This window comes from Sus scrofa, chromosome 9 (assembly GCF_054392235.1).
Source record: "Sus scrofa isolate SSC_HxYL_T2T_F1_AM1 chromosome 9, Sscrofa_HxYL_maternal_Yorkshire_Landrace_v2.0, whole genome shotgun sequence".
Lineage (NCBI taxonomy): Eukaryota > Metazoa > Chordata > Mammalia > Artiodactyla > Suidae > Sus > Sus scrofa.
The window spans coordinates 564,312-590,592 of record NC_139391.1 but is presented as its reverse complement, the minus strand read 5'-3'; the positions used below and the strand labels follow the sequence as shown (position 1 = coordinate 590,592).

General features: G+C 52.5%; 2 protein-coding genes across 18 annotated transcripts in view; one reads left to right on the top strand and one right to left on the bottom strand.

Annotated features, from left to right (window-relative positions):
- Positions 1 to 3,708, top strand: part of AKIP1 (A-kinase interacting protein 1) — a 30,515-nt gene extending 26,807 nt beyond the window's left edge. For all 13 annotated transcript variants that reach the window (XR_014814303.1, XR_014814302.1, XR_014814310.1 and 10 more), the window contains one exon: positions 716 to 3,708. Coding sequence is in view for 2 of the 13 variants with exons in the window: in XM_084974264.1 (XP_084830390.1) it covers positions 716 to 892 (177 nt within the window). In the remaining 11 variants the exon portion in view is untranslated. The remainder of the gene's footprint in view (positions 1 to 715) is intronic.
- Positions 618 to 15,253, bottom strand: TMEM9B (TMEM9 domain family member B). Of its 5 annotated transcripts, none has more exon segments than NM_001444862.1 (5): positions 618 to 1,790; positions 6,746 to 6,880; positions 8,738 to 8,846; positions 12,622 to 12,713; positions 15,045 to 15,253. In NM_001444862.1, coding segments are annotated over 5 exon segments (597 nt in total). In that variant the 5' UTR covers positions 15,150 to 15,253; the 3' UTR covers positions 618 to 1,634.
- Positions 15,254 to 26,281: the final 11,028 nt, after the last annotated feature.

Here is a 26,281-nt window from a genome sequence, read left to right as displayed (position 1 = left end):
TCAACAGCTCCTAAAAATCTAACCTTGTGAACTGAATGTAATTTAGTTTTACTATGTTTTGCCAAGAATTTCTTAGAACAAGCACTCCTTCATGCTTTTTTAAATCTCTCAATTTATCAAAACCTTAGTATTCTTTCAGAGACCTAAGTACCAATACATTCTCTCCCCCTCCCTTTCTTTCTTCCTTCCCACACAATGCAGATGTAATTTAGCACCAATTTTTATGACTAGACTAGTATAAAATAATGGTAGTCTTGGACTTCCCATCGTGGCTCAGTGGTTAACGAATCCGACTAGGAACCATGAGGTTGCGGGTTCGATCCCTGCCCTTGCTCAGTGGGTTAAGGACCCGGCGTTGCCACGGCTGTGGTGTAGGTCGCAGACGCCGCTCAGATCCCGCGTTGCTGTGGCTGTGGCTGTGGCCGGCGGCTGCAGCTCTGATTGGACCCCTGGCCTGGGAACCTCCATATGCCGCGGGAGCGGCCCAAGAAAAGGCAAAAAGACAAAAAAAAAAAAAAAAAAGTCTTACAATAGGGTACTAATTGTCTTTGCATCTTCAAGTTCATCATACAGCCAGAGAGGGAGAAGAGAAAAGCCAGAGGACACAGATACATTGATAGGCGTTTCAAAAATCATTTTTATTGTTACATTTCAAAGAGGACATAGGAGGAAAAAGCCAGTTATTCACTAACTGTTACACCTTTTTTTCCCCAAGGGAGGCAGCCAGGACTCCAGTCGTCCATCAGAGCTGCACACACTGGAGCTCAAGGAGCGGCCTCCCAGCCTGACTGGGATGCTGACAAGTAGGCGTGTGTCTTCAATTCGGAGAGGCTCGGGCTTAAAGGAACGTGTCTTTATTGCAAGCGTCCACGTCCTTAGGATTCATCCTTAAAGATACCAGAGGAAGACGAGACTGCTCACAACCGAGACTGGTCATTAAAGTAAAGCAGATGGCCAGTTTGTTCCAGGATGCATTGCATCAGACACCGCAGTATAAAGAAAATCTGCATCTTGCGAAAAGCCACCAGGCATTTCAGATCCAGTTCAGCATGAGGTGCAGCCCCAGCCAACCAGATGTCCAGCTAACACAGCGCACAACTCCGACGGGTGAGTCGGGGCTCGGAGCAGGCTCGCTCCGCCGCGAGATGCAGGCGAAACTTGGAAACAAAGGCAACGTCTACGTACAAAAGTTTGTTCAGTAAAGCGACTTGAGAAAAGTTACGGTCAGCATGTCCCACGCACCCCTCCCTCCCCTGCCAAAAACCAAACCAAAAGACACCGCGCAGAAACTCCGCCTGAAAATTATCTTGAAAACCAAGTTAAAACTTTGTGGTCAAAGAGGGTGCTTTCTCCAGGTGAAGGACGTCAAGATGATCTGCAGGCAGACTTATCAGAAAGAGTCGCGGATGGGAAAGGCCTGGTGGCCGACTCTGTCTGAGGTGTGTGCTTTTCAGATGTCTCCAGTGATACATGAACGAGAAAAGAAACGACCACGCACGGTTTTGTTTCCAGTTTTGAATTTTCCAGCAAGAGCTGGTGAAATCAACAGGGTATGAAAACCAAAGCCCGGGAAACAGTCAGCTTTCCCCACCGTCTGCCTCATTTCTTCCAGTCGCCTTGAACGCGGTTCCCACTTAGCTGAGGACAACGTGACGGTCAAAGACGGATTTTCGCTGCTCTTGAACCTGAAGCTTCCAGCGCTGCTGGGCGTACTCCACCTTGTTCAGCACGTTGGCTCGGCTGCGGGAGCGGGCCAGCACGTCGTGGGCATTTGCAAAAGGCTGGTGATCCTGAAAGTCCAGCAGGGGAGAACATCAGATGGTATGGTCCATGTAAAACACAGACAGACAGACAGACAGACAGACAGACACGAGGATCCAGCGTGGAGGGGGAGCAGCTGGACTTGCCAAACAACAGACCGTCTCATTGGCCCAAACACTCGCAGGCACTCAACTGCCAAAAGCAGGGGGACGCAACTATTGAAACAGGTGGTTCAGGGGAACTAAGTGCCATCTCCCAAGACATGTCCCTCAAGGAGCAGGGCCCCAGACAGAGCCCGTGGTCAGTTACGTTAAACAGAAGCCCTTCTTGATGCGTCAGGTAAGAAAATCCACGTGCATCTGGTCATATCTCCATGTTAGAGACACAGAGAGGAGGCTTCTCCTTGCTTTATTCAGCCCACGCAGCTAACCCGTGGCTGAGGCAAGACCTGTCTTTTGATTGTCTGACTCCCATTATGCTAGAACTGTTCTTTGCCAGCTTGGGGCCCCATTCATCTCGGGAGAGACGTTGACTGGATCCTGCCCTGGTTGGTTTTAACCTCTTCCTGTGCCTCCCACACTTAAACCAAACCTGTCTTGCTTCCCTGGTCTGTACTGAAAAGAGAAGGCGCAGGTGCTTCAGCCCCCACGACCAAGGGGGGTCAGGAGTCACTGCTTCCGTGTTTCCACTTGGTGGAACCTGGCACCCCTGGGCCGAGCACACGGCGGCTTCCGTGTGAGCTGCCGCCTCAGCCAAGAGGCAGCTGAAGGGCCTCCGGGGCGTCTGTGTAGAAAGCCAGCCTCTCCTGGTCAGAGTAAACCGATGCCCCGCTGTTTGTAGTCAACACAGAGGACACGACTGTGCTGACCTCTCTGTGAGGGCGAGAGAAACACAGCTGCCTGAAGGACAAAAGGCAGCTCAATACCGATTTGCTGCTCGTGTTGGCCTCTTCCTTGCCCTCTTTTTCCTGAACCTCGTATCCGCAAAGCTTCTGAATGTTCCAACATGGGATACAAGTCACCAGTTGGACCTCGTACCAAACTTCGCCTCTTGGAAAGAACAACACGGCCTTGCTGGGCATGTCTGCAGCTGCGACGCACCCAGGGCGGGAGGCGGCGTGTCCGCAGAAAGCTACACGTGGAACCATAAGCAGCGTGAGGACACCTGGTCTTTTCACAGCAGCGTCTTCATGCGGTGTCACCGTGTCAACGACATCAAGGAGTTCTCCGCAAGGACTCTGTCCCTGCCTTCTTTGCCAGAATTGCTTCATCTTTTCACTTAATTTAGGTAACATCTCACTCAAACCTCATTCATTTTTTAAACTACAAATGAAATAACAACAAACTATTCCATGAAGTTCACAGAGTTTCAAAGATGTGAGAGATAAGAAAAGAGGAAGGCGGCTGCTGTCGCTGGATGGCTGAGTTCCCCATGAGGAAAGAAACTCATCCAAGGTCAGCCGACGAATGAGGACGAACACAAGTCTCTGCTCCCCTCACCTTGACCTGGTGTCATATCTTCTCAACACACCGATTTCGTTCGGGTGGATTACAGTGACACTACACGAGCACAGTGCTTCAGTGAACTTGTATATAAAACATTATTACCATTGGCTTGTTTTGACATAAACAAGACTGGGAAGAATGAGCGCTGCATCAGCAGAGTGCGGCTCAACGCATGGTCCTGTCAGCTACTCTTCGGGGGCGGGGGGGGGGGGGGAGAAACCTCTTCTTAGGGAGCAGATTTAAAGGCCAAACAAGCCAGCCAATCCTTTTGGTCTCATCTCCATCTGTCAGAACAAGACTGAACTAGCTGCTCATGGTCCTGGATGCTGAGATGCAAGTCGAGATTTACCCTTTATATAAAACCTGACTCTTGTCTTTGTCTAAGGGGTTTGTTCTTTTTATACCTGATAAAACTACAATAAATACACATGTTTTAATGTAATGCTTTGGTAATAGCAATGACGTGTCATGGATACATGAGAGAGTAAACATTGTGACTAGTTGCGGTAATAAGCTCCTTAACTATTTGTGCTGCTAACCTATCATTTAGTTTAAAATGCTCCCCACCAAGCACACTAACTAACATTCTAGGGGCCCCAGAAGGAGGAGAGAGAGAGAAAGTATCTGAAGAGGTAACAGCTGAGGACTTCCCTATCCTGGGAAAAGGAAGCACAGACAAGTGCAGGAAGAGCAGAAAGTTCCATGAGGATGACTCCACAGAGGAGCACACTCAGACGCACTGCAGTCAAAACGACAACAATTAAAGATGGAAATTGTAGAAGCAGCAAGAGACACACAAGGGGCTCTCATAACGTTATCAGCTGCTCTCTGAGGAGAAACTGTGCAGGCCAGACGCGAGGCACCGCATATTTAAAGCGATGAGAGGGAAGGACCTACAACCAAGAATCTTCTCCCAGCCAGGCTCTCGTTCAGATTTGAAGGAGAAATCAAAAGCTTTACAGACAAGCAAAAGCTAAAAAGTCAGCACTACCAGACCAGCTTTACAAAAAACACTAAAGGAATTTCTTTAGGCTGAAAAGAAACAGGAAAAAGCTCACTGGGAAAATGCTTTTCATCAAACAAAAGTGGAAAGACATCAAAACAGAATTCAACTGAGAGTTTAACAAAAGCCCATGTTTCACAGCGCTTAAAGAGTAAAGCACTCTCATCTCGGATGAGAACAATTGTAGGAATTTAAATTTAACTTCTTTTTGTACAGAGCTGTTACCATAAATTCGCTGCCTGGTCAGAACAGCCCTCTTTGCTCAGAATCAATTGAACGGACAGCCCAGAGCCAGCCCGGCCTTTCGGAGAGGATGCCCTCCCGCGGTCCGTGTACACATGGCCTCCGTCCCGGGGAACGAAGTGGTGACTGAGCGGTGACCCTACCATCAGACGCCTTCCTACACGTCTTCATCGACGCATGTGTGCCTCCTTTTCTTTCATGCTCAGGGTACTACGTTAATATTGTCTATTCCAAAAATCGGGAACCAGATATTTAAGGCTATAAGGGAGGCAGGTTAAGTGAGACTGTCTACCTATGTGCCCATAATGAAATGGTTTACGTGGCTTTTGATACTTGGCATTTTCATATGTTAGTAGTTCTCAACTAGGTTTTTCTTCTTTTTTATGGCCCACACCTGCAGCAGAAGGACGTTCCCGCGTCAGGGGTTGACGCTGAGCTGCAGCTGTGGCCACGCCAGATCCTTAACGCACTGAGTGGGGCCAGGGATCAAACCCGCATCCTCACAGAGACAACATCACATTCTTAACCTGCTGAGCCTCAGTGGGAACTCCTAGCCGAGGGGGACTCTGGCCCCCAGGTGCGTTTGGCAGTGTGTGTGGACACCTCTGACCGTCGTGACGGCAGTGCAGTGTGATCCTGGCATCCGGGAGGGAGAGGGCAGGGGTGCTACTGCATACCATAGGTGACCAGGACACCCTCTCAGAGAAGCATCTGACCCAAATGGCAACAGAAAATGTCACATGGGAATGAAAACCCAGATGGGACAGCACTCGAGACGCTACTGCTTCCAGTGCACAGGCTTCCGGTTCTCCCGCCCCATCAGCCCCACTGGGCCTGGTCTGGGTCTCATCCGAGCTCCAGTCTTGACCCTTCTCTCCCAGCCTACCCCTTCTCTCCTGGCATCTTCACAATCAAATCAGCACTTCTCATATGATTAAACATAAAAGGTGGAAACACTATCAGGTACCTCCTTCACACGTCTCTTTCCCCCGGACTCAGCACGGGGCCTGACGCGGCAAAGCCACTGCTCACACTCAGCACGGGGCCTGACACGGAAAAGCCACCGCTCACACTCAGCACAGGGCCTGACGTGGCAAAGCTACCGCTCACACTCAGCACAGGGCCTGACGGGGCAAAGCCACCGCTCACACTCAGCACAGGGCCTGACGTGGCAAAGCCACCGCTCACACTCAGCACAGGGCCTGACGCGGCAAAGCCACTGCTCAGGTGCTGGCTGACGTGGCAAAGGACGCAAGGGGAAAAGAGCAGACAGGTGCTTCTGTGAAAGTTCTCGACCAAACAAATGAAATCTTGCTCGAGTGAGTATTCACGGAGACAGGCGGACTCTGTTGGTGGCTAAGACTTAGCTACCCAGGCACGGGCCCTTTCTCATCCTTTACCAGCAGGTCCCCTGCCATCCCAGAGTGAAACGACTTCGGACTGCGTTGGCAAGGGTTCACCCTGGCCTTGGCTTTTGGAATTGATTCTTGAAAAGCTACTGAATTTTATCTCTTTTAAAGAACACAGTCCAACAAATGAATCCAAAATAAAAACTAATTTCTAAAAAGAGTATGTATACAATAATGAAATAGTGGAAAATCTGGAAACAAAGCCAAACAGGATAAAACAGTATAATCGCTAAGCCACATGGAATCATAAATTTGAGGACTCTGTTGATTTCTAGACGTTTTTGAATGAAGTAATATTCACACAAAAATGGAGGCCCCGAATCAGTTTATACACTGATTATCCCAACTATATGTACAAATAGGAATGTGCTTTAAAGAAGAGAAGCAGGAGTGCTGCTTTCGTTTTTCTCTAGCGTTAAAGATCACAGGCTTTTTTTTTTTTTAAAGAAGGGGAAACAAGGAAATATAAAATTTCAGCAGGTTATCAAGCTGCATTTCGTTAAGTAAAACCATCATGGTTTTCATGCTTCCCTTCACTAAAGCCTCTGCCTTTGAACATACTGGGTGATGCTTTTCAGCGTAAACAGAAAAGGCCATGAAAACTGCGCCCTTGGTCCTGGAAGGCTAAGCCGTGTGCAGCTGGCTCCCCAAGGACCCGTTTCAACCACCGTGTGTACAGCGTTACGCAGCAGTTTCCTCATAGAGAGACACACGCTGATACTGGAACTGCCTTTAGCTCCTCTCGCTGAGGATGCTTCGCCTGCCCTGTACCTCATGTGATCGAAAGCCCGGCCCTGAGCGGCTAGGGTGTGCTGGGAACTCACCCCAACGTCGTCGTCGCTCTGCATCAGCTGAGAGTGGCCAAACAGACGCCTCTTCAGTATGGGCTCCACCAGAGTAAGATACACCATGTACAGGAGCAGAAGGCCCAGAATGGAGAGGTAAATTATAATGGTGACCTGGAGGAAATTGCGAACAAGTTACGTCTCTTTCAAGCCAAGAACTCGGAGGTTTGTGTGAGGACGCTGGAGCCGCAGCGAAGGCTGACCTGTGTGTTAAGCAGGCAGGATTTCAGTACAACCCGATTCCAACGTAAGCAACCAACGCAACCCTCCCCCCAAGCATTATGTACAGAAAAGGAGGAAAGAAGGCATTTTGTCTTCGGGATCTTTTCACGAGGCTTCAGAGTTCCAGCTTCACCTACTGCTCGTCATTTGCCACCACTGCTCGTAGAGCAGTTTCCTTTTCCACCAGATACAGCATCCCGGGGTCAGCAATGCTGATGTCAAGCCCACTTTCGTGACGAACCCAAACAGACAATGCAGTTCAGGGGAATTTCAAGAGAGGTCTGTTTCCGATCAATTTACACATAAAAGTACATTTTAGGCAAATGCTTTTCTTGAGCTCTGAATTCACGTGGTGTCAGGCAGGGCAGCGCGACACCCACTGCAACGCCCGCAGTAAAGACAGGCGGCACCGCACGTTGGCGAGGGTGTGGCGGACGGAGCCCCGTCTGCTGCTGGCGAGAATGTAAAAGGCGCAGCTACTGTAGAAAACAGCCTCTTAACAAGTAAACACACTCAGCTCTCTGAGGAATCTGCCCCAGAGAAGGGAAAACATATCCACACAAAGACATGTACGCAGATACTCGTGACAGCGTGGCTCCTAAGAGCGAAAACCTGGAAACCATCCAAACACCCATCCACCGACGGAGGACAAACAAAAGCTGCTCGGGAAGAAGGGGACACGGGGCGCGGGACCTGCTCCAGCAGGAGGAGGCCTCGAAACCGTGAGGCTCCGTGACAGAAACCGGCCACGGGAGACCACACGCCGCGTGAGCCTGCCTCCACGAGACGTCCAGGTCTGAGACACACGCAGCAGGAGGGACAGTCAAGAGCTGGGGCAGAAGAGGGTGCATTGCAAACAGGCTTAAGGGCTCTGGGGGATAACAGGGATGTGCTAAAAAGCACTTTTACAAGGTTTAAAATCTGCTAATTTTTATAGAGTTGTACACTTACAATGAGTCACGTCTGGGGTGTGAACATTATACATAAAGTGTGCTTAAAAAATTCAACGGTGGAGTGATGCTTTCTCCCAGGAGAACACCGTGCTGGAGCAGGCGCCCCTGCAGGCTCTGTCACAACAGCAACCTTGGTAACCGGGGCGGCTCCCCACCCCAGAGCCCCCTGAGGCCTTTGGGGGGCCAGGAATGGGAGGCTCCATGTGAAAAAAACTGGGGAGAGGGAGTTCCCTTGTGGTGCAGTGGTTGGGATCTGGCGTCGTCACTGCAGCAGCTCAGGTCGCTGCTGCGGCATATGGGTCTGATCCCTGGCTGGGAACTTCCTCGTGCCGCTGGCGCAGCCAAAACAAATGAAGGAGAAGAACTGTCCGCCCCACCTAAAAGTAAGCGGACTCATCAGACGGCCCAGGTGCCGTGACAGTGGTCGCCCCTCCATCTGCCACAGCAGGGAGCACTTTGTGTGGCGGTGGAGGGGCTGGAAGAGAGGTCCGGGCACTCAGCTCCGGCCCGCGTGGCCCTCAGAGAAGCCGGACTAACTCTCTGGGAAACGCTCGGCACACGCAGCGCGTTCTCAGGCCGCGTCACTTGTCACGCCTGTGCGAGGCAGCCTCACGAACCCGCAGAGCATCTCGGGGAGGCCGACCGAGAGCGGGCCGTGATCCTTTTGGGGGGCTCTGGGGACGAGGGAGGAGACGGGGGACGGTGGTGGGGAAGAAGGTGGAAGAGCCCCAAATTTTCTTCCTGTCTAGACACCACCAAGATCCGTTCCAGAAGCAGATGGAATTTTTTTTTTTACCTTGATGGTAACGGAGCTTCTTTCCTCGTACTTGCACTCGCAGCGTAGACAGTATGCTTCCACGTCTGGCCCCCGCACAGGCATGGGATCCACAACATGAAGGCAGTCACTGAAACGAGACAGAATATTCCGCCTAAACCCAGGTGGACTTTCTACCTACACTGACAAAGCCTGTCCTGAAATCCAGAACACGCCTGAAATCACCCAGAGAAAGAATACAAAGAACACATAATGAGGAGGGGACTGAAGTCGTTTCCTCTATCAGTCATTAGCAATTGGGTGAGATTTAACAGTCTAAGAAACCATAAAGACCCGCATCCAGCAAACTGTTCACAAAAGTGCTATATTTAGGAGTTCCCTTGTGGTACCATGGATTAAGTATCCAGTGTTGTCACTGCGCTGATCCGGGTTGCTCCTGTGATAGAGGTTCAGTCCCTGGCCTGGGAACAGCCATGTGCTGGGGGTAGGCAGCCAAAAAAAAAAAAAAAAGTGCTACATTTATAGTTAAAAATGTACCTGAAAGATCCCAGATGGGATTGAAAACTACTTAGCAGCAGATCAGTCATACTCAGACCTGTTCATTTGGCAGTAACACTGCTTCAAATGACGGACCTGGGGCATTGTTCAAACACTTGTCGACTGACTGACACTGCCCCCGCCACGGCGTGGTATGCGGATGGCTAATCACACCTCCCGGCCGGGAGATCATGCAACTCTGAAAACCGAACACCAGAGTAAGAAACAATCACTTTTTAATGAGCAAGAGTCTATTTAAAAAACATGGAGAAGTAGGGTTCAGACAACAAAACTATTTTAAAATGAAGACTGATTAACTGCAAACAGTACATAAAAAATAATAAAAGGCTGAAAGTTCTTGTCGTTGGATGTTTATTTCCCCCCCACTTTTCAGGCCATGTATTTGTGATTTATGAAAAAGCAATTCTATCCAAAAAAGTCTTTTCCCCCAGATCTGTCAATTCGAGGACATTAAATTCTATTGCATTTGGAGTGGATAAGCAACGAGATTCTGCTGTAGAGCCCAAGAAACTGAGTCTGATCACTTGTGATGGAACAGGATGGAGGAATAATGTGAGAAAACATGTGTATCGTGTATGTGTAACTGGGTTACTATGCTGTACAGCAGGCGCTGGCACAACACTGTAAATCAACTATAATAAAAAATTTAAAATAAATAAACTCTTACTCTCCCAGCTGTTAAGAGCCCACTACTCTGACCACCTTCGGCAAAGCAGGCAAAGCTTTCCTGTCCTCCCGCAGCTGCTGGGCAATTTCCTTCCCTTCTGCCCGGCCTCCTTGGGCATTTCTGGCTGCCTGAGGAGCTCTGCTAGAGCCAATCCCGCCTCACGCCACCCGCCTCCTGGGGCGCCCAGCACTCCAGCTGACCCTCTCCCTTTGCTCTGTTCTTGCTCTGTTCCCTCTGAGCTGTGGCAGAGGAAAGAACACCCAACACGGCATGAATGATAGAAGTTCGGTTTTCCTTCATGGGTGACTTAATTTTAACAAAGGTAGTAACGAAAAAACAAGTCTGGCAGAATTTCAAACAAGAGGACGTTCCCACAACTCACACAATCCAAGTGTGTGACATTTGTTCCAAACACAGAGAAGATCAGGAGCACATCCAGCCGGATGCAGGCGTAACGCGGGCATTGCAGGGGCATCTCGCTCAGAGTCACAGGGGCACCCAGCCCTGCCGTCTCCTGCGCGAGGCCACAGAGCACACAACAGCCAGAAGGACCGGAAGCCAGGGCTCCTGCTGCCGAGGATGGCCCCCCTCTTTCTCTCTGGAACCTCAGAAAAACGAGGCTCATCGCCTATGTAACTCCTACTTCAGCATCAGAAGCCCTAGTGACAATACGTAGCAGTGACTTGGGACTCTACGTGCGAGTGTGTTAGCATCGAGGGTTCCCCTGAGGCGCAAACATCGCGTCCCAGCCAGGCGACCCTGCGAGCCGTCAGGTAGAGGAGAGGCAGGAAGGGTGGCTCCGCTGCGGGTCACGGTAAACACAGAACCTCCAGGAACCGGGCAACACCGCCCCCTAGCGCCGAGGGAGGACGTGAGCCGCTCTCAATCCCACCCACCCGCAGCCAGAGAAGCCCAAGTTTTCTCTGGTTACTCAGCGAGTCAGTGAGGAAGGAAAGCTCATCACCGAACAGAATGGAGAAGGGGAAAGCACCCCAGCGGCTCAGAGTCGCAACTTGCCCTGCCTCCTAAAGTCGGTGAGGAACCCTCGGCTGCGTCTGGGAAACTCTCCCAAACCTAAAAGGCGCATCTGCAGGAGGGAGGCGCGGAGAGCGCGAGGAAGCCCCCCAGAGCAAGCCTTGTTTCAGCTGCTGACCCCCCAAGCTCCCTGTTCTCACCAGGAACCAGGAACAAATGACACGTGGGTATCTGTGCTCCGGAACAACAAAAACTCAGTGGAAAGACGGGTGCTGAGAGCTGGAACACAGAGGTCGCTTGCCGTTCAGGTGAAGAAACGGATCGTAAGTGCTCAAGACACTTGAGAAATTTACAGGAATACCTTATTTGAGCTTTCTTTTCACATAAAGTAACTTGCTGATACAAAACCTCTAAGAATAGCTAAATCACTTTGTAATAAGAGACAATTTAAAGGGCAACACAGATGCTCAGAAGAGGGTCTGAAGCGCCCGCTTATCAAATATCGGATTGAACCCGGATGCCTATCAGGGGGAGGGCAGCAGCAGCATCGGACAAGCTACACACGCTCAAAGGCTGCCTCTTCTTTTTCCGTCAGCTTGGGATATTGTAACTGAATGAATTTAATTCTGCTTTCAAACATCCAGGGCCACTCGGCTGTGAAATCGGGTGTATCGCGATGGCACGTTTGGAGCTCTTTTTCGTCCATGCCAATCCCAGCGACCTTCCGTTACAAACCATAAAGCGTCCCGGTCCAGGGGAAGGAACCCATCTGTCCTGCTACAGAACGGCTTCTCGACTGTTTCATGGCACGTGTAGAAAAAGGCCTCATTTGTAAAGCCCACTGGGATCAACGGAGAAGGCTGCCAGTGGTTGTACAGCCAGTCGGGAGCCCGTTGCCTCCCTGATTATGCGCCAAGGCCTCAAGGGAACAGTGACTTGGCACACCTAGAACCTATTCTTGGCACACCAAGTGGTAAACTCCGATACACATGGCACATTCCCGCTCCTTCCTGAGTCTTTTAACAGTTTTAAAGATAGTCTCCTATGTTGACAACACATCATCGAGGCCTACAAGCTGTGAAAATTATAACCCAGATAAATGAGGCTTGCTTACCTACCACGGAGAAGCAGGAGGGAGGACCGCCATTTAAGGGGACACAGAAGGGTAGCTCTTGGTAGTTCAGGTGCCACAAACTCAGCCCCATCCTAAGGTAGAAAGCCTGCCTGCCTGGGGCTTGGACTTTTGGCTACATTTGTTTAGGCTTACGTTCTGCACTCGGGGCCTCACTCCCACTTTGTCAAACAGGAACATAATTCATGGAGTTCCTGTTGTGGCTCAGAGGGTTACGAACCTGCCTAGTATCCATGAGGACGTGGGTTCAATCCCTGGCCTTGCTGATCTGGCGTTGCCCTGGGCTGTGGTGTAGGTAGCAGATGCAGCTGGGATCTGGCATGGATGTGGCTGTGGTGTAGGTTGGCAGCTGCAGCTCAGCTTCAACCCCTAGCCTGGAAACTTCCATATGCCCGGGTGCAGAGAAAGAAAGAAAAGAAAGGGAGGGAGGAAGAAAGAAATGGAATTCAACACATTTGCTTAAAAAGAAATACTTCAAAAAGAAGACAATACAGTGGGTGCACAGCCAGCACTAACAGTGACGACCACTGTTAAGGAAATGTGACCGGTGATTCCGTAATCCAGAATACTTACCAGTCCTTCTGGGATATGTTCTTATTATAAATATAACCAGAATTCTCTTTATAGGGAGGACAGATACATTTGCATCGGACATCTTCGGAGTTCTGTAACCAAAATGGAAACTTAATATAGCTTGTTGACAGTATATCATCAGTATTTTTAAAAACTGCAACATAAACGTTTTGCTAAGCATCCCCTGCCATGTGTTCTAAAACCATTCGCTTAAAATTTTAAATAACTTTGAGAGATACAAGTTTTTAAAAACCATCAATAATGCTAATAATGATCATTATATATTACGTAAAATTAAATTTGAAATACATAGTAGATGATCTGTGACTTATTAACCACACCTTTTGTCCAAGACTATCAAATTGTGCCAACGCTATCACCAGGTACCGGCCAGAGAAGGACGCTGTACCCTGACAGCTGTGCCTTCCGCTAGGAATGCTGACCACAGAAGGATGGGGAAACGGCAAACCAAAAACTACTCACGAGACAAAGTCACAGTTCTTCCGCTCCCGCCCTTCCACCCTTTGGTAGAGAGGCACTGATGTGGCTAAGACGGGGTGAGCCCGGGGCCTCCAGAGGGAGGAGGTTTTCGAGGGCTCTCTCTGCTACCGTCGGAAAGGAAGTATTTGTGGAAGAGCAGCTGGAACCTGGCTTCCAGCCCTGGGGTCAGGGAGGACAACGTCCGAGACAGCCGTTTCCAGAGGGGGAGGAAGCGGTCACTAAACCCATGCGTAGCGGGAGGCGGAGCTGCCTCCTCAGCAAAGGGGCATCCGTCTGAGACGGCGGTGGCTCCTGAGTCTCCAGAGGACCAGGCCCAAGCGCCCCATACGGCCCTAGTCTGGCAGAGGTGTTGATAGCTCATTCACTCATTCAGCCACTAGCAGTGAGCATCTGTCCTGTGCCAGAGGGCGCTCAGTGAGCTGGATTCTGATACGCCCAAGATGTGGTTCCTGCGGGTCATTAGGACACGCCCGGGAAAGGAGACTGACCAACACCTGGTTACAACACACCGCTTAAAGGGACGGGGATCTCTGCAGAGGGGGCCAGCAATGGTTTGCAAGTCAGGAGACTTGCTGCTGCCTTTGCTTCTGGTGGGAGGTAGGGAAGATTTCGAAAAGCGCTGAACTAAACAGCAGGGCAACTAACTACACTCCGTATCTTGTAATAATCCGTAAAAGAAAATAATCTGAAAAAGAACACACATATCTAACTGAGTCACTCTGCCGTACCCTTGACACTGACCCGACACTTCAACTACACGTCAGTGAAAAAGAACCCTAACCACCCTTCCCCAAGCCGCCGCCATCTCTCCCAGCCCCGACACAGAAGGATGTCACCCATTTAACAAGCGCTGACGTTTTAAAAACGCAGATGTCATTGTTTGCCCATCACTTTACTGTGCGCACCTTCTGTTTTCCCCAGCAAGGAGCCAGCTCTTCGAGGGGGCGGGCAGGGCTCGGGTGGGGGTGGGGTGGGGTGGGCCTGGAAATGGAGCAGGGGGGGGAGCCACGAACCGCTTCCCTCCTGATTGTGGCTCCTCCTTTCCCCACTAAATTATTAGAGAGACGGCAAGAAAGGGGCCAGGCTCCCCGGCGGCGGCGGGTGAGAGACGCCACAGGTCCTGCTGAGAAAGCCGGCTGCAGCGGGAAGGGCACCTGCTCAGAGCTGACTTGAGAGGCGGTGGCTCCTAAGCGGGGAGGCACCTGTGTGTGTGTGTGTGTGGGGGGGGGGGTCCTGTCATTCTGAGTCGGGGAAGGGGCAGAGGGGGCAGCAGGGGGGCCGCGGCCGCCTGGCAGCCTGCGGGAGCTGGCCGGGGCCGGTGAAAGGCTCTCGGACTGGGAGGCTGGAGGCTTCGCAGTGCTGCTGGCGGCCGGGCAGGGCGCGGCCGCCTAAGGGGTGCGGGCGGAGCGGGGGCGGTGTCAGACAGGGGGTGGGACCGCGGGGGTTATGGGGGGGCTGTCAGGGCCGCGAAGGGGCGGCAAAGCTGTCAGGGCGGCGGGGGGGGCTGTCGGGGCGGGAGTGGGGGGGCTGTCGGGGCGGGAGGTGGGGGGGCTGTCAGGGCAGGAGGTGGGGGGGCTGTCAGGGCGGCGAAGGGGGGGCTGTCAGGGCGGGAGATGGGGGGCTGTCAGGGCGGGAGGTGGGGGGCTGTCAGGGCGGCGAAGGGGGGGCTGTCAGGGCGGGAGATGGGGGGCTGTCAGGGCGGGAGGTGGGGGGCTGTCAGGGTGGCGAAGGGGGGGCTGTCAGGGCGGGAGTGGGGGGGCAAGGCTGTCAGGCCGATGGGGGCCGGGCTGCCAGGCCGGGAGGCCGGGGGAGGGGCCGCGGTCGCGGCGGCGAGGCTGGGGGGGCGCTCAGGCCCGGGGCGCAGGCGGACGAGGCCGCAGGCAGGAGGCGCTGGGTCGGGGCGGCGCCCGCGCGGGACTCACCTTGGCGGCGTCTGACAGCTGCAGGGGCAGCAGCACGGAGAGCGCCAGGCAGGACAGGCCGAGCGTGGAGCCGAGACGGAGCAGGCCGGCCCGCAGGGGCGCCATCGCGGCCGGGCCCGGCCGTCCCGCAGCCCGGAGCCCCGAGCCCTGCTCCCGGTCGGGCTCCGGCTCGGGCTCCTCCGCCCGCACTTCCGCCGGGGCCCTGGCGTCACGGGCCGCGCCGGGTCAGCCGCAAGGAGCCTTCACCCCGGAAGCGGTCCCGGGGCGGAGGCCGGGCGGCTGCGCGGTGGCGGCGCCGGCCGGGCCTGCGCTCGGCCCGGGAGCCGAGGCGGCGTCTCTGCGCGCGGCCGGGCCCCGCGGCGCTCTGAGGCCCTCGGGGTCTTTGCCGGCGCAGAACAGCGCGGCCGCGGCCCCCGGCGCCGGGGAGACCCCCCAGCAAGCCCGGGGTGCCAGACAAGGGCCCCAGCGCCCCGCGAGGCGCCGGCGCCGGGGAGCCACCGGCCCCCAGCAAACGCGCGCCGCCAGATACGCCCCGGGAGGCCCGAGCGCTGGGCTTCCGCCCCGGAGGCCGGCGGGAGCCGAGGCAGGAACCGCCGAGAGGCCGCTCGTCCGGCCCGCGGGGCGGGCGGGCGCGGGACTGGCCGAGCCGCCCCTCCCCGCACGCGCGCCCCCGCCCTGACGGTGGGGCGGCCGCTGTGGCGCTTTGGGTACCGACCTGCCGCCGGCCCGCCCCTCGGACACGGCTCCCCCGGCGTCTAACAATTTGGGCGCTGCCTTGGCGGCTGCGGCCTCGGCTGGGGCTCCCCGCTCGCCTGCCGCTGGGGCTGACCGTCTAGGCCGAGCCGGCCGCCAAGATGTGGGTGACGGCGGAGAGGCTGGGCCGAGCCAGGCCGGGATGCGGAAGGTGTGGAGCCGGCCAGAGAACCCCCAGTAGCCGCCTCCGCCCGGGGCTCCAGAAGGTGGGGTCGCTGCCCTCCACGCCTGTTCAGGGCGGCTGGCCCCTAAGTCCGAAGCGAGGGCTCGCTGACCTGGCCTTTCCCAGAGCAGGTGACTTAGGAGAACCCTGGGGATGGCACCGCGGCTCCAATTAAAACAGTTTCCGTTAGTAGAGACAGTGGGTGGCGACAGGACGCAGGGGCTTATCACAACCCGTGAGGATTCGGCGAGTGACCTTGGTCCCAGCTCTTTTCATTTCTGGGTTCCTGATTCTTGACTTAACATGAGAGGATTGGACACTTGTCTATGGATTTCAAATTCTGCTTTCATGAAATACCCGTCTTTCTTTCTCTAAACAGAACTTACAAGTGGTCTTAATTTGTGGAAGTGTTTTAATTAACAGAATTTTCTCAGTACTTTTCTCCTACGGGATTCCTGCTGACGCCAGACTCCAACACAAGAAGACACCTGATGTGACGCCACACACATTGAGCCCCTTGTGTCCCCAAATGGCAGGGGCCCCCAGCTCAAGCAGAACGAAGTGGCAGGGCTAGATGACCTCTCACCAAGGCCCCTCCAGGCGGCCCTGGAAGATGCTGCACAGGAATTACCAAGCTTTCTTAGGGGGTGTCCTGCTGGCCGGAGGACAATCTGGAGACACCGGGGTCCCATGTGCCTGACCAGGATGGCCTTGTGCCTCTGTGGTTGCTAGAAGCTGTCTCATCAGCAAGTCTGGGGGGATTGTGGGAGAGCTGTCCAGGTCTGGCCTCTGAAGAGAGCACTGCCTCTTGGGCAGAAATCTCCTCAGCCATCCCTTCCTTTTCAACATTGTTCTCAGGGCCTTGGCTGGGGTTCAGCGACCTGGAGCAGAGGGACAGCAATGCCTCCCCAAGTGCACTCAGTCCGGGCAGAGTTTTAGGGGTACGCTCTCTGACACTGGAGCCACTATGCACATGTGGCAACTGAGCACTTGAAGTGTGACTGGTCTAAATGGAGAGAAGCTGTAAGAATAAAATATACATTGGATTTCAAGATTTACTATGAAAAACAAAATATCTCAATATTTTTATATTAAGGTTGAAATATTTTGGATACTTTGGGTTAAAATGTTATTAAAATAATTTCACTTGTTTCTTTTTACTTCTGAAATGTACCTACTAGAAAATGTATCTGTATTAGGCACAGATATTCTGGAATACAGGGTATGGCTGCCACGAGTGAATGTGACTGTGAGATGGCTGGCAGCCGGGCCTGGGTGAGGAGAAGGGTGGCAGGGATGAACTGGCAGAACTAGAGCCAAGGGTTTGGAGCGTGGGGGGATAGGGCACCAAACAATGCATGTAATTCCAGGTGACACGTGGGACTGGAGGGGCCAGTTCTTGTTCTGCCTGCCCGTGCCCTGGTAATTCCTCCTCCTCCTCTTAGGTCAGGGGACCCTAAACCAGCAGCCTTCCTGTGTCTGGGCATATTTCTTTCCTAACGTAACCCAGTGTGATAAAATTATGCCTCTAGATTCCTAACCTCTACCAAAATTGTGGCAACTCTTTGAGGGCAGGGTGTTATTAGCTCCTTACCTGGAGACTGCGATAGAGTAAAAACTAATTAATGTTGGCGAGGACCCAGAAAAGAGAAAAGGAACGGGAGAGGCTCCTCTGGTCAGTCCCCAAGAATCAGGTACCTACTTGGATGCCCACTTCATTTCTTTTTGACCATCAGAGGGCGATGCTGAGATGCCCAAAGAAACGCAAATAGGAAGTTCCTATTGTGGCTTAGTGGGTTAAGGACCTGCCATAGTCTCCGTGAGGCTTCAGGTTCAATCCCGGGCCTCACTGAGTGATTAAGGATCCAGTGTTTCTGTGGCTATGGGGTAGGCTGGCAGCTGGAGCTCCAGTTCAGCCGCTAGCCTGCGAACGTCCATGTGCCTCAGGTGAAGCTATAAAAAGAAAAAAAGGTGTAGATGGGATTTGAGCACCGTAGAAGGCAAGAGAGGAGAGATCTCTGACCTGAGTCTTCCTAGACTTTCAGGTCACACCAGCGTTCTGTGTACAGGCGAGAATGGCCACAGAGTGACCTCCTCTTTCCCCGCTTCCTTGTGACTGAGCGTCCCTCCTCCATTCCACTCACGGAGTGACAGGTCCAGGTACACCTGCCCACCTCTCACTTTTCTGTAAGGCCTGAAAAGCTCCCTGGTGGGGGATGGTCCGGAGAATAAGAAGCGTCTTCTCTAAATTTAAGTGTGTGTGGAAGTCAGAAGATTAGGAAACAGAAGTGACAATTTATGCATCTGGGACAAATGTGTCCAGGGAGGGGTTCTGCCAGCTCCGTCTGCAGTCCCCTCACCCCCGTGCCGCTCCAGGGCCCAGACATCAAACAGTCCCCTGGATGCTCCTACCGTGGTTCGCCACGTCCTCCTTTCTGATCTGCTCAGCACGTTCCCAGGCCGCACGGTCCCGGAGAGCACATGGACTCGGGGACGCCTCGGGGACGGTCTCCTTGGACTGTGTCCCCAGATGTTCCTCCAGTTCTTTCTGAGCACACCCTGGAAATGTCTCCTACAAGCCTTCTCCTTTCCCGTGGGCATCACCAAGGGGCTCCCTCCTACTCAGCCCTGTCAGTGAGCCTTTCCGCCCCCACCATCTGGAAAGCCACGCAGGACAGGCCGTCGTGCACTGGCTCCCGCCGTGGTAAGAACAGTGTTTGAGGCCGGAACACGATCTTTCTGTTCCTAGAGATTCTGGTTGTCAGCAACAGCTGACAAGCTACCAGAGTCCAGGAAAAAAACAAAGCAGCACAAGGGTTAGTGCCAAAGCAGCGAGAATTTTAAAAGTTTTCTTCAGAGGGGTGCAAAATCAGTATTCTTGATTTCCCAGTGTCTGATATCTTGCAATACCCAAGTTCTTCCTCTCTGGTTGCTAAGGTTTTCAAATAAACATATTACTTGTATTTTTATTTTTGCCAATACAGTACATTTTAGAGTCAAATGGTATTTCCCAGCAGACCCTAGCCCAGCCCCCTATCCTCTGTGGATTTCTACTCCCCAGAAATGACTTTTTTCTTATCTTGTAGCTATATCTTTTCAGGGATTTATCTCTATATTTCCAAATAGCATGCTTCTATTATTAGTTTTTGAATTTCAATTTGGGCTGTTATTTTACTTCTTGCTACGGTAAATAAACTATGCATCTATACTCCAATGGCCTCTCCTAAACAAATGTACTTCTTCTCCATTCTCTATCCCTCAATCTAGCTATATCATCTTGCATAAATCACTATTCCTTATATTATTATGACTGTGTACATATTATTCACAGTTGATCCAATTAGCATAATATGATTTCATTTCTTTTGATTGAACTTAGCCATTGCCTCTTTTCCCATGTTTTTTTTTTAACTATTTAGCATTCAAGTATCTATAATTAATTTATCTGAAACTGTCCTCTTAGTACATTCACATACATCAGGTAGCCTATCCGTTTCTCTAACTAAATGCAACCCTCCAGGGGCCACCACCCTCCTTCACTGGGCCCTGGTTATTCTTTAAGCCCACCACACAGGTTTTAACCTAGAATTTCATCATTTCCTCCCCACTTCCACCTTTTTTGTTTTTTGGAAAGTGTTCTGTCTTTCAACTCTTTATTTTTTTAGGGCCACATCTGAGCTGCGTCTGCAACCTACACCACAGCTCATGGCAACGGTTGATCCTTAACCCACTGAGCGAGGCCAGGGATCGAATCTGCAACCTCATGGATACTAGTCAGATTCACTCCCGCTGAGCCACGACAGGAACTCCCCCCGACACCTTTAAATAGCAATCTGCTCCTTCTGGAAATACAATATCTTATTTCTCTGAGGATATTTCTAATGTTTTGTGTCTTGAATTGTCTACATTGAGTTTTTCAGTCTTTGTTCCCACTTTTTTGTGTCAGCAGCTCTTAAGTGTCTGGAGATCCTTGGCTGTCCATTCATATGTAAGAGTGAGGCACTGGAAAATAATTAAAAGCTCAGTGAACACAGAGACGGCTTGTAATAAGTATTTTTCAAACTTCTGGTTGCAAAGCCATTAGTGGTTTGTGAAATCTATTTAATCGCTCGCAACCAACTTTTCTCCCAAAATGACAGAATGGGAAATACTGTGTCATGGAGCTCCCGTCGTGGCTCAGGGTTAACAAACCTCACCCGGATCCATGAGGATGCGGGTTCGATCCCTGGCCTTGCTCAGCGGGTTAAGCATCCAGCATTGCCCTGAACTGTGGTGTAGGTCGCAGACAAGGCTCAGATCCTGTGTTGCTGTGGTTGTGGTGTAGACTGGCAGCTGCAGCTCCGATTCCAGCCCTAGCCTGGGAACTTCCACACGCTGTGAGTGTGGCCCTAAAAAAAAAAAAAAAAAAAAAAAGGCAAAAAAAAGAAATAATACTATGTCAGAATACGTCACACATAAAAAGGAAATGGTTGTGTCAAACTTTGGTGTCTCTCAAACACACACACGCATGTGCATCACATACACATGTCACGGGCTGCGTCAATTCCATAACGTGGGATTTTTACTGGAGGGGTTTCCTCTACGAAGTTTGAATAAAACACCACTTAGAGTGCTCAAGGAGGTCTCCAACCACCAAGGCACGGAGTTTCTTTCTCTCGGAAGGAGTGGTTAGTTTCTCCAGAGAAAATTCTTTCAACTCCTGCCTGCTGGAATCTGGTAGCCAGTGTTCAGCCAGCCGAGCACTTACTGTGTGTGAGACGCTCACTGTGCACTAAGCACTCTTCCAGCACTTGGTGCCTGTCGACGAGAAGAACAGACGGAAACCTCCGCCCTCCTGGAAACGAGCGTTCTCGTCTGGGGGACGAAGCACGAACCCCATGCCTGACACGGCACGTGGTGCTGCTGCGCAACACAGGAACAGCACAGAGAGCCGACTGTGCAGAGACGCCGGCGAGACGGCAGGTGCGGTAGGAGCGGTGAATGTCCAGCTGTTTCACGAACGGAGCGGAAGCAAGGCCGTGGTCTGAAGGTGAGGCTGAGGAGGGCTGCGTGAGACACTTGAGAAGCCAAGACAAGGCTGTGCAGGGACTTGAGGGTGGAGTCCGGCCAACGGCCGCCCACGGCCCGATCCTGTTTGGTACAGTCTGTGAGCTCAGGACATGTTTTATACGTTCACGTGGTTGGGGAGAACCCCTGAAGATAAATACTCAATTGTGGCATGGAGCAACTACACAATTCACATTTCACTCACTTGCTCTTGGCTACCTTCCTGTTACAGCGCAGGCTGGAGTAGCTGTGAAAGAGGCTGTGTGACCGGAAAGGCCTACAGACTTCCTATCTGGCCCTTTGTAAGACAGAGTTTGCCGTCCGCTGACCTGAAGCAAGAAGGCGAGTGACTAGGGCTCTATGGCTGCCGGGCGGTGTGAGGGCCTGAGGTCATGGACGTGACCTCGAAGCGAGACCGGTCAGCCCGGTGGCTGCACAGGCAGAGGGCAGAGAGCGGGCGCAGGCCAGCGCTGTGATTCTGCAAAGCGAATGTGGCAAAAAGGGGGAACGTGCGTCAAAGCACACGTTCACTACACCCACCGCCCGGGGACTGGGGTGGTCACGCAGGGAGGAGACACTCAGGAAGGTCAGGGCCGTGAACAGCGATAACCAGGGCGTGCGGCAGTCACGGCTCTCGGGGACGCCCGGACGATGGAGCTGGTGGTCAGGCAGGTGCCAGAGCCTGGGATCACGGAGGAGCCCCAGCTTGGGGTCGTGAACTCCGAGACGGAGGGCACAAGCGCAGGAGGGAGGGCAGGAGACAGAATCAGCGGAAGACTGCTTCGTGGCGCAACCAACACGCCAGGTGGTAAAAGGGTCAAGGGTCCCCCCGCCCCCGCCCCCGTGTGTAACTGGATCACAAGACTGAATCTGGAGTAGTGCTGGGGCGGGGGGGGGGGGCGCTGAAATGAGCCAAGAGCCAACGTTACTGAGAAATGAGGGGCAATGGCTTGTAGATTTCGCAGATGACAGCAACAACGCAGGGACGTAACCCATGTCATTCGATGGCACGAGACTCAAGCTGGGGGCCGGGGCCGGGTTAAGGAGGCAGAGGAGGGTGTCTGCAAGCAGCCATCAGGAACAAGGAGACCACCTGCCCGCCCCTAGGACGTAAGAGAACTGGGGGGAGAGCGCCACCTCGACGGGGCCGCCGTGAGACCCCTGTCCCAAGAGCCCGGCCACAGCCCCGGGTTCCGGGATCCAAGCCAGGGCACGCGCTACGGAGGCGCGGCGCGCCAAACCGGAAAGCCTCGTGGCAGTGGGACGGGCGCCTGCTCGCAGCTGCCAGCTGTTCTTGGTGGCTCCAGCTAATCCAGCTTCTCCAGGGAGAAACAAATGGACAAATGGACGAGCAAGGGTGAGGATCCCAGGTCTGACTCACGTTCAAGTAATCGCCGTGTGCTCGGCCTCTGCCCCATCAGCCAGCTTTTCAGGGAACTGCTGTCCCCAGCTCCTCCATCCTTCCCGGGGTCACGTGTCACCCATTTGCTGGTCACTCCTACTGCCTCCCCAACCCCCGCCGCCTGGCTTGGGCTTCTGCTTTTCCTGGTCTGCTCCATCAGTTGTTACTTCTTTCACTTCCTAGATTGAAAGATTCTGTTGCATTGTGCGGGTGCTGCTGTGTTTTTTCCCATTTTCTTTGTGCGCATTGGTCTGTGTCATTCAACATCACTTGGCTGTCATTTTCGTGGGGGTGCAGTAAAAGGAGCAGCGTTTCCGGTCCCCTGTTTTCAACAAGATGTTGACAACTAGAGTTTTGTCGCGGCTCAGAGGCATCTGACTGGCCTGCTCGTCCCAGGATGCTTTTCAGTCTCTCAAACACAAAGGCTCCCACCGGCCACTCTCCTGGCTCCTGGTACCTGAGAGATCTGAATCCCAGGGGTGGGGTCGACTTAGGCTAATGCTGGGATTCCCACGCATTTTCCCTTCCCTTTAATCGTCACTCTTTTAAATTCCTAGCCCACCCCTGACCTGCCAAAGCTGAGCCTTTCTATAGGACGCTCCCCCCGCCCCCGACAGGGTGCACCCAGCCGGGCCCTCCTCTCTGGCTGCCCCCCCCGCCACTTACGCCTGTGACTGCCCTGGTCTTTCGGAGACCTGGTCACTTAATGGCCTTGCTATTCCTCGACTGGCTCCAACATGCTCAGAGAAACCGTGTGAACTTGGACACAGGAGACAGTTTCTGCAGAACTTTTCACACTGATTTCTCATACGGTCAGCCCCAGAAACAATCAAATTCTCATGTCCTTACTCACTGTCAAGATAAGTAAGAAGAGAGCCCCCCAAGCACGAGGTCATCCGGCATTTCAGGATGGGCTCCCCAGACATCCCTTGCTGGTTCTCCGCAGGATGAAAGCAGAGCCACCGTCCCACTGTCCAGGCTGACAGCAGAGAAGACCCTCGGTTTCCACGCCCTTCAATCCCAAAGCCTCTTCTGACAAACACAAGCTGTCCCTTCTGGATCAGCCCAGTCCCTCCTCCTGACCTGTCTCTCCTGTCAAGGCAGCTGTGGGTTTGCTGTGTCAACCCCACAACGTGCGGGCTCGCGGAGGCCTTCGGTTTCCTAACTCATTACGCCTGGGGAGGCTACTCTGGCTCCAGTAAAAACAATGCCAGGGCTGAATTCTCCTCTGATTTTGGTGGCTAGGATTTGTTGTTAGGGGCACAGGTCCAGGAAAGAGCAGTGATAAAGGTGCCGCGGAGAGACAGGGCTTGGGGTCATCAGGCTGCAAGAATTCCTGAGACACGTCACTTCCTAAAAGCAGGTAAAGACCCTGCACCAGACTCCCCCACTATGGTCAGGCGTGTGGCACCCCCGTCTTCTGGGATATACCCCAATCCTTGAATGCAAAGAAAGCAGCTACCACAACGCTTACCTGCTTGACACCATGTGAAAAACAGCCAGTAGGCCACTGGCCAAGACAAGTGAGCATAAAATAAGAGAGCTGCACAGCTCAGGATGCGCCACAATGGAAGGAAGCAGCAGCAGCGGACGGAGGCGTCCCAACTACAACACACACGATAGTCTTTCTCTGCTTTTGACTTCTCGGCAATTCTCCAAAGCTGGATAAAACGCTCATAACTTCAGCCTAAATCAATGCGTCAAAAGGAAACCGCATTTGATTCATGATGCCATTTCATAACGACGCCCTGGAATCGAAAACTTTGGCGTCAGAAACGACTTTGGAAGCCTTAGCCAACCTCCCCCCCAACGCAGAAATGTGGCTGCGACACTGCCAGGGACGAGCACGCCACCTTTCACCTCCCGGGAACGAGGCTTCAGAGATGGAGACAGTCCACTTAATTGCACTGAAGAGCTGTATCCAGACGCCACTCGGAGGCTTAGCTTTTCTCTCTGCGACATCGTGAGCAGTACCACCTTCTTTGCAGGAGTCAGTAGAGCCCCTGGTTTAAAGCAGAGCCTTCTCTCCAACTGCGTCAGGATACGCCTCTCGGCACACTCTGCCTATTGCAAACGCCTGCCTTCTGCTGCCGGAAGGAACGCTTTCCCATGGCCCTCAGAGGACAATGACCAGGTTACACCGCCATCGTTCTGGATGCGTCACAAGCCGTTCGCACACCCCTGTCCTACAGATGACATCTGCACACTGAGCCCTTGAAACCTCTACACACACACAGACTCCGCAACCGACTCAACACCAACACCAACTTCACATGAACTTCCGTCAATTCAAGTTCTCCCCCACCGTGCAAATGCAACAGACTCTTTAAAACTGAAAGTTGGGATGTATTTTTTTTTTTTTTTTGGCTTTTTTAGGGCCGCACCCGCGGCATACGGAGGTTCCCAGGCTAGGGGTCCAATCAGAGCTGTAGCCGCCGGCCTACACCAGAGCCATAGCAACGCGGGATCCAAGCCACATCTGCGACCTACACGACAGCTCACAGCAACACCAGATCCTTAACCCACTGAGCGAGGCCAGGGATCGAACCCAAAACCTCATGGTTACTAGTTGGGTTCATTAACCACTGAGCCATGATGGGAACTCTGGGATGTATTTTTAAAACTTTGTTAGAACTTAATTTTGTTGGTTTCATTCTAAGACGATTACAAATCTTGATTCTGTTGCTTATTATTTAAGAACCAGATTGGTTAAGACGTTTCGCTTTTTTTTTTTTTGCTTTGCTTTTTTTTGGAGGGTCAAGGGTGAACCCAAGACGTATGGAGGTTTCCAGGCTAGGGGTCTAATCAGAGCTGTAGAGACTGGCCCACACCACAGCCACAGCAATGTGGGATCCGAGCTGCGTCTGTGACCTACACCACAGCTCAGGGCAATGCTGGATGCTTAACCCGCTGAGCGAGGCCAGGGATCGAACCCGCATCCTCATGGATCCGGGTGAGGTTTGTTAACCCTGAGCCACAGTATTTCCCATTCTGTCATTTTGGGAGAAAAGTTGGTTGTGAGCGATTAAATAGATTTCACAAACCACTAATGCATTTGCAACCAGAAGTTTGAAAAATACCCTCCTGTGTTCTACTAATTGCAAGATGTCTCTGTGTACATAGAGCTTTTAGTTAGTTTTCCGATGCCTCGCTCTTACATATGAATGGACAGCCAAGGATCTCCAGACACTTAACAGCTGCTGAGCCATGAAGCAAACTCCTGAATTTTTTAGATTTAGAATAAATGGACAAAAGACAGACAGAAAACCTGTTGAAACAGCATGGTAGTATCATCTGAGAGTGTTAGAACTGTAATGCTAGACCGTGATACCCTGTCACAGGCAGACTGTTTCTTGTTGACTATTTAATAACCACACCGTTTAAATACTAAACATACTGACACTTAAAGGGTGAGTTTCCGTCATCTGTAAAATGCATCTGTCTGGGCTCTCTCATGCAGACCCACCCTTTTCACTCTATATCAAGGCACCTTCGTCCCTCCCCTCTCCATACCTATTCGTTTGAACTAAATAAATAGTTCCTTGCTAAATAAACACATTTATCTGCAGAAAGTAAACGCCTTAATAGACGTCTGGAAGCGTTCTCTCACACCCTGTGGGCCCGCCACACGAAGACTGTTCCCACGCACGGCCAGATCTCGGGGGCCGGCCAGACGCCAGCCCCTTTACACGGTTCTCTCATTTGATGCTGTGCCGTAAGTACCATTTAACAGACCGCAAAGCCGAGCTCACGGAGGTTCACCCACTTGCCCAAGGACCCTCCACCGGCCAGAGGGAGCTGAAGGGCGAGTGGCAGTGGGGGGACATGAGAACCACAAAGCCGTGGAGAGAATCCCTATGCAGTTAGGCTGTG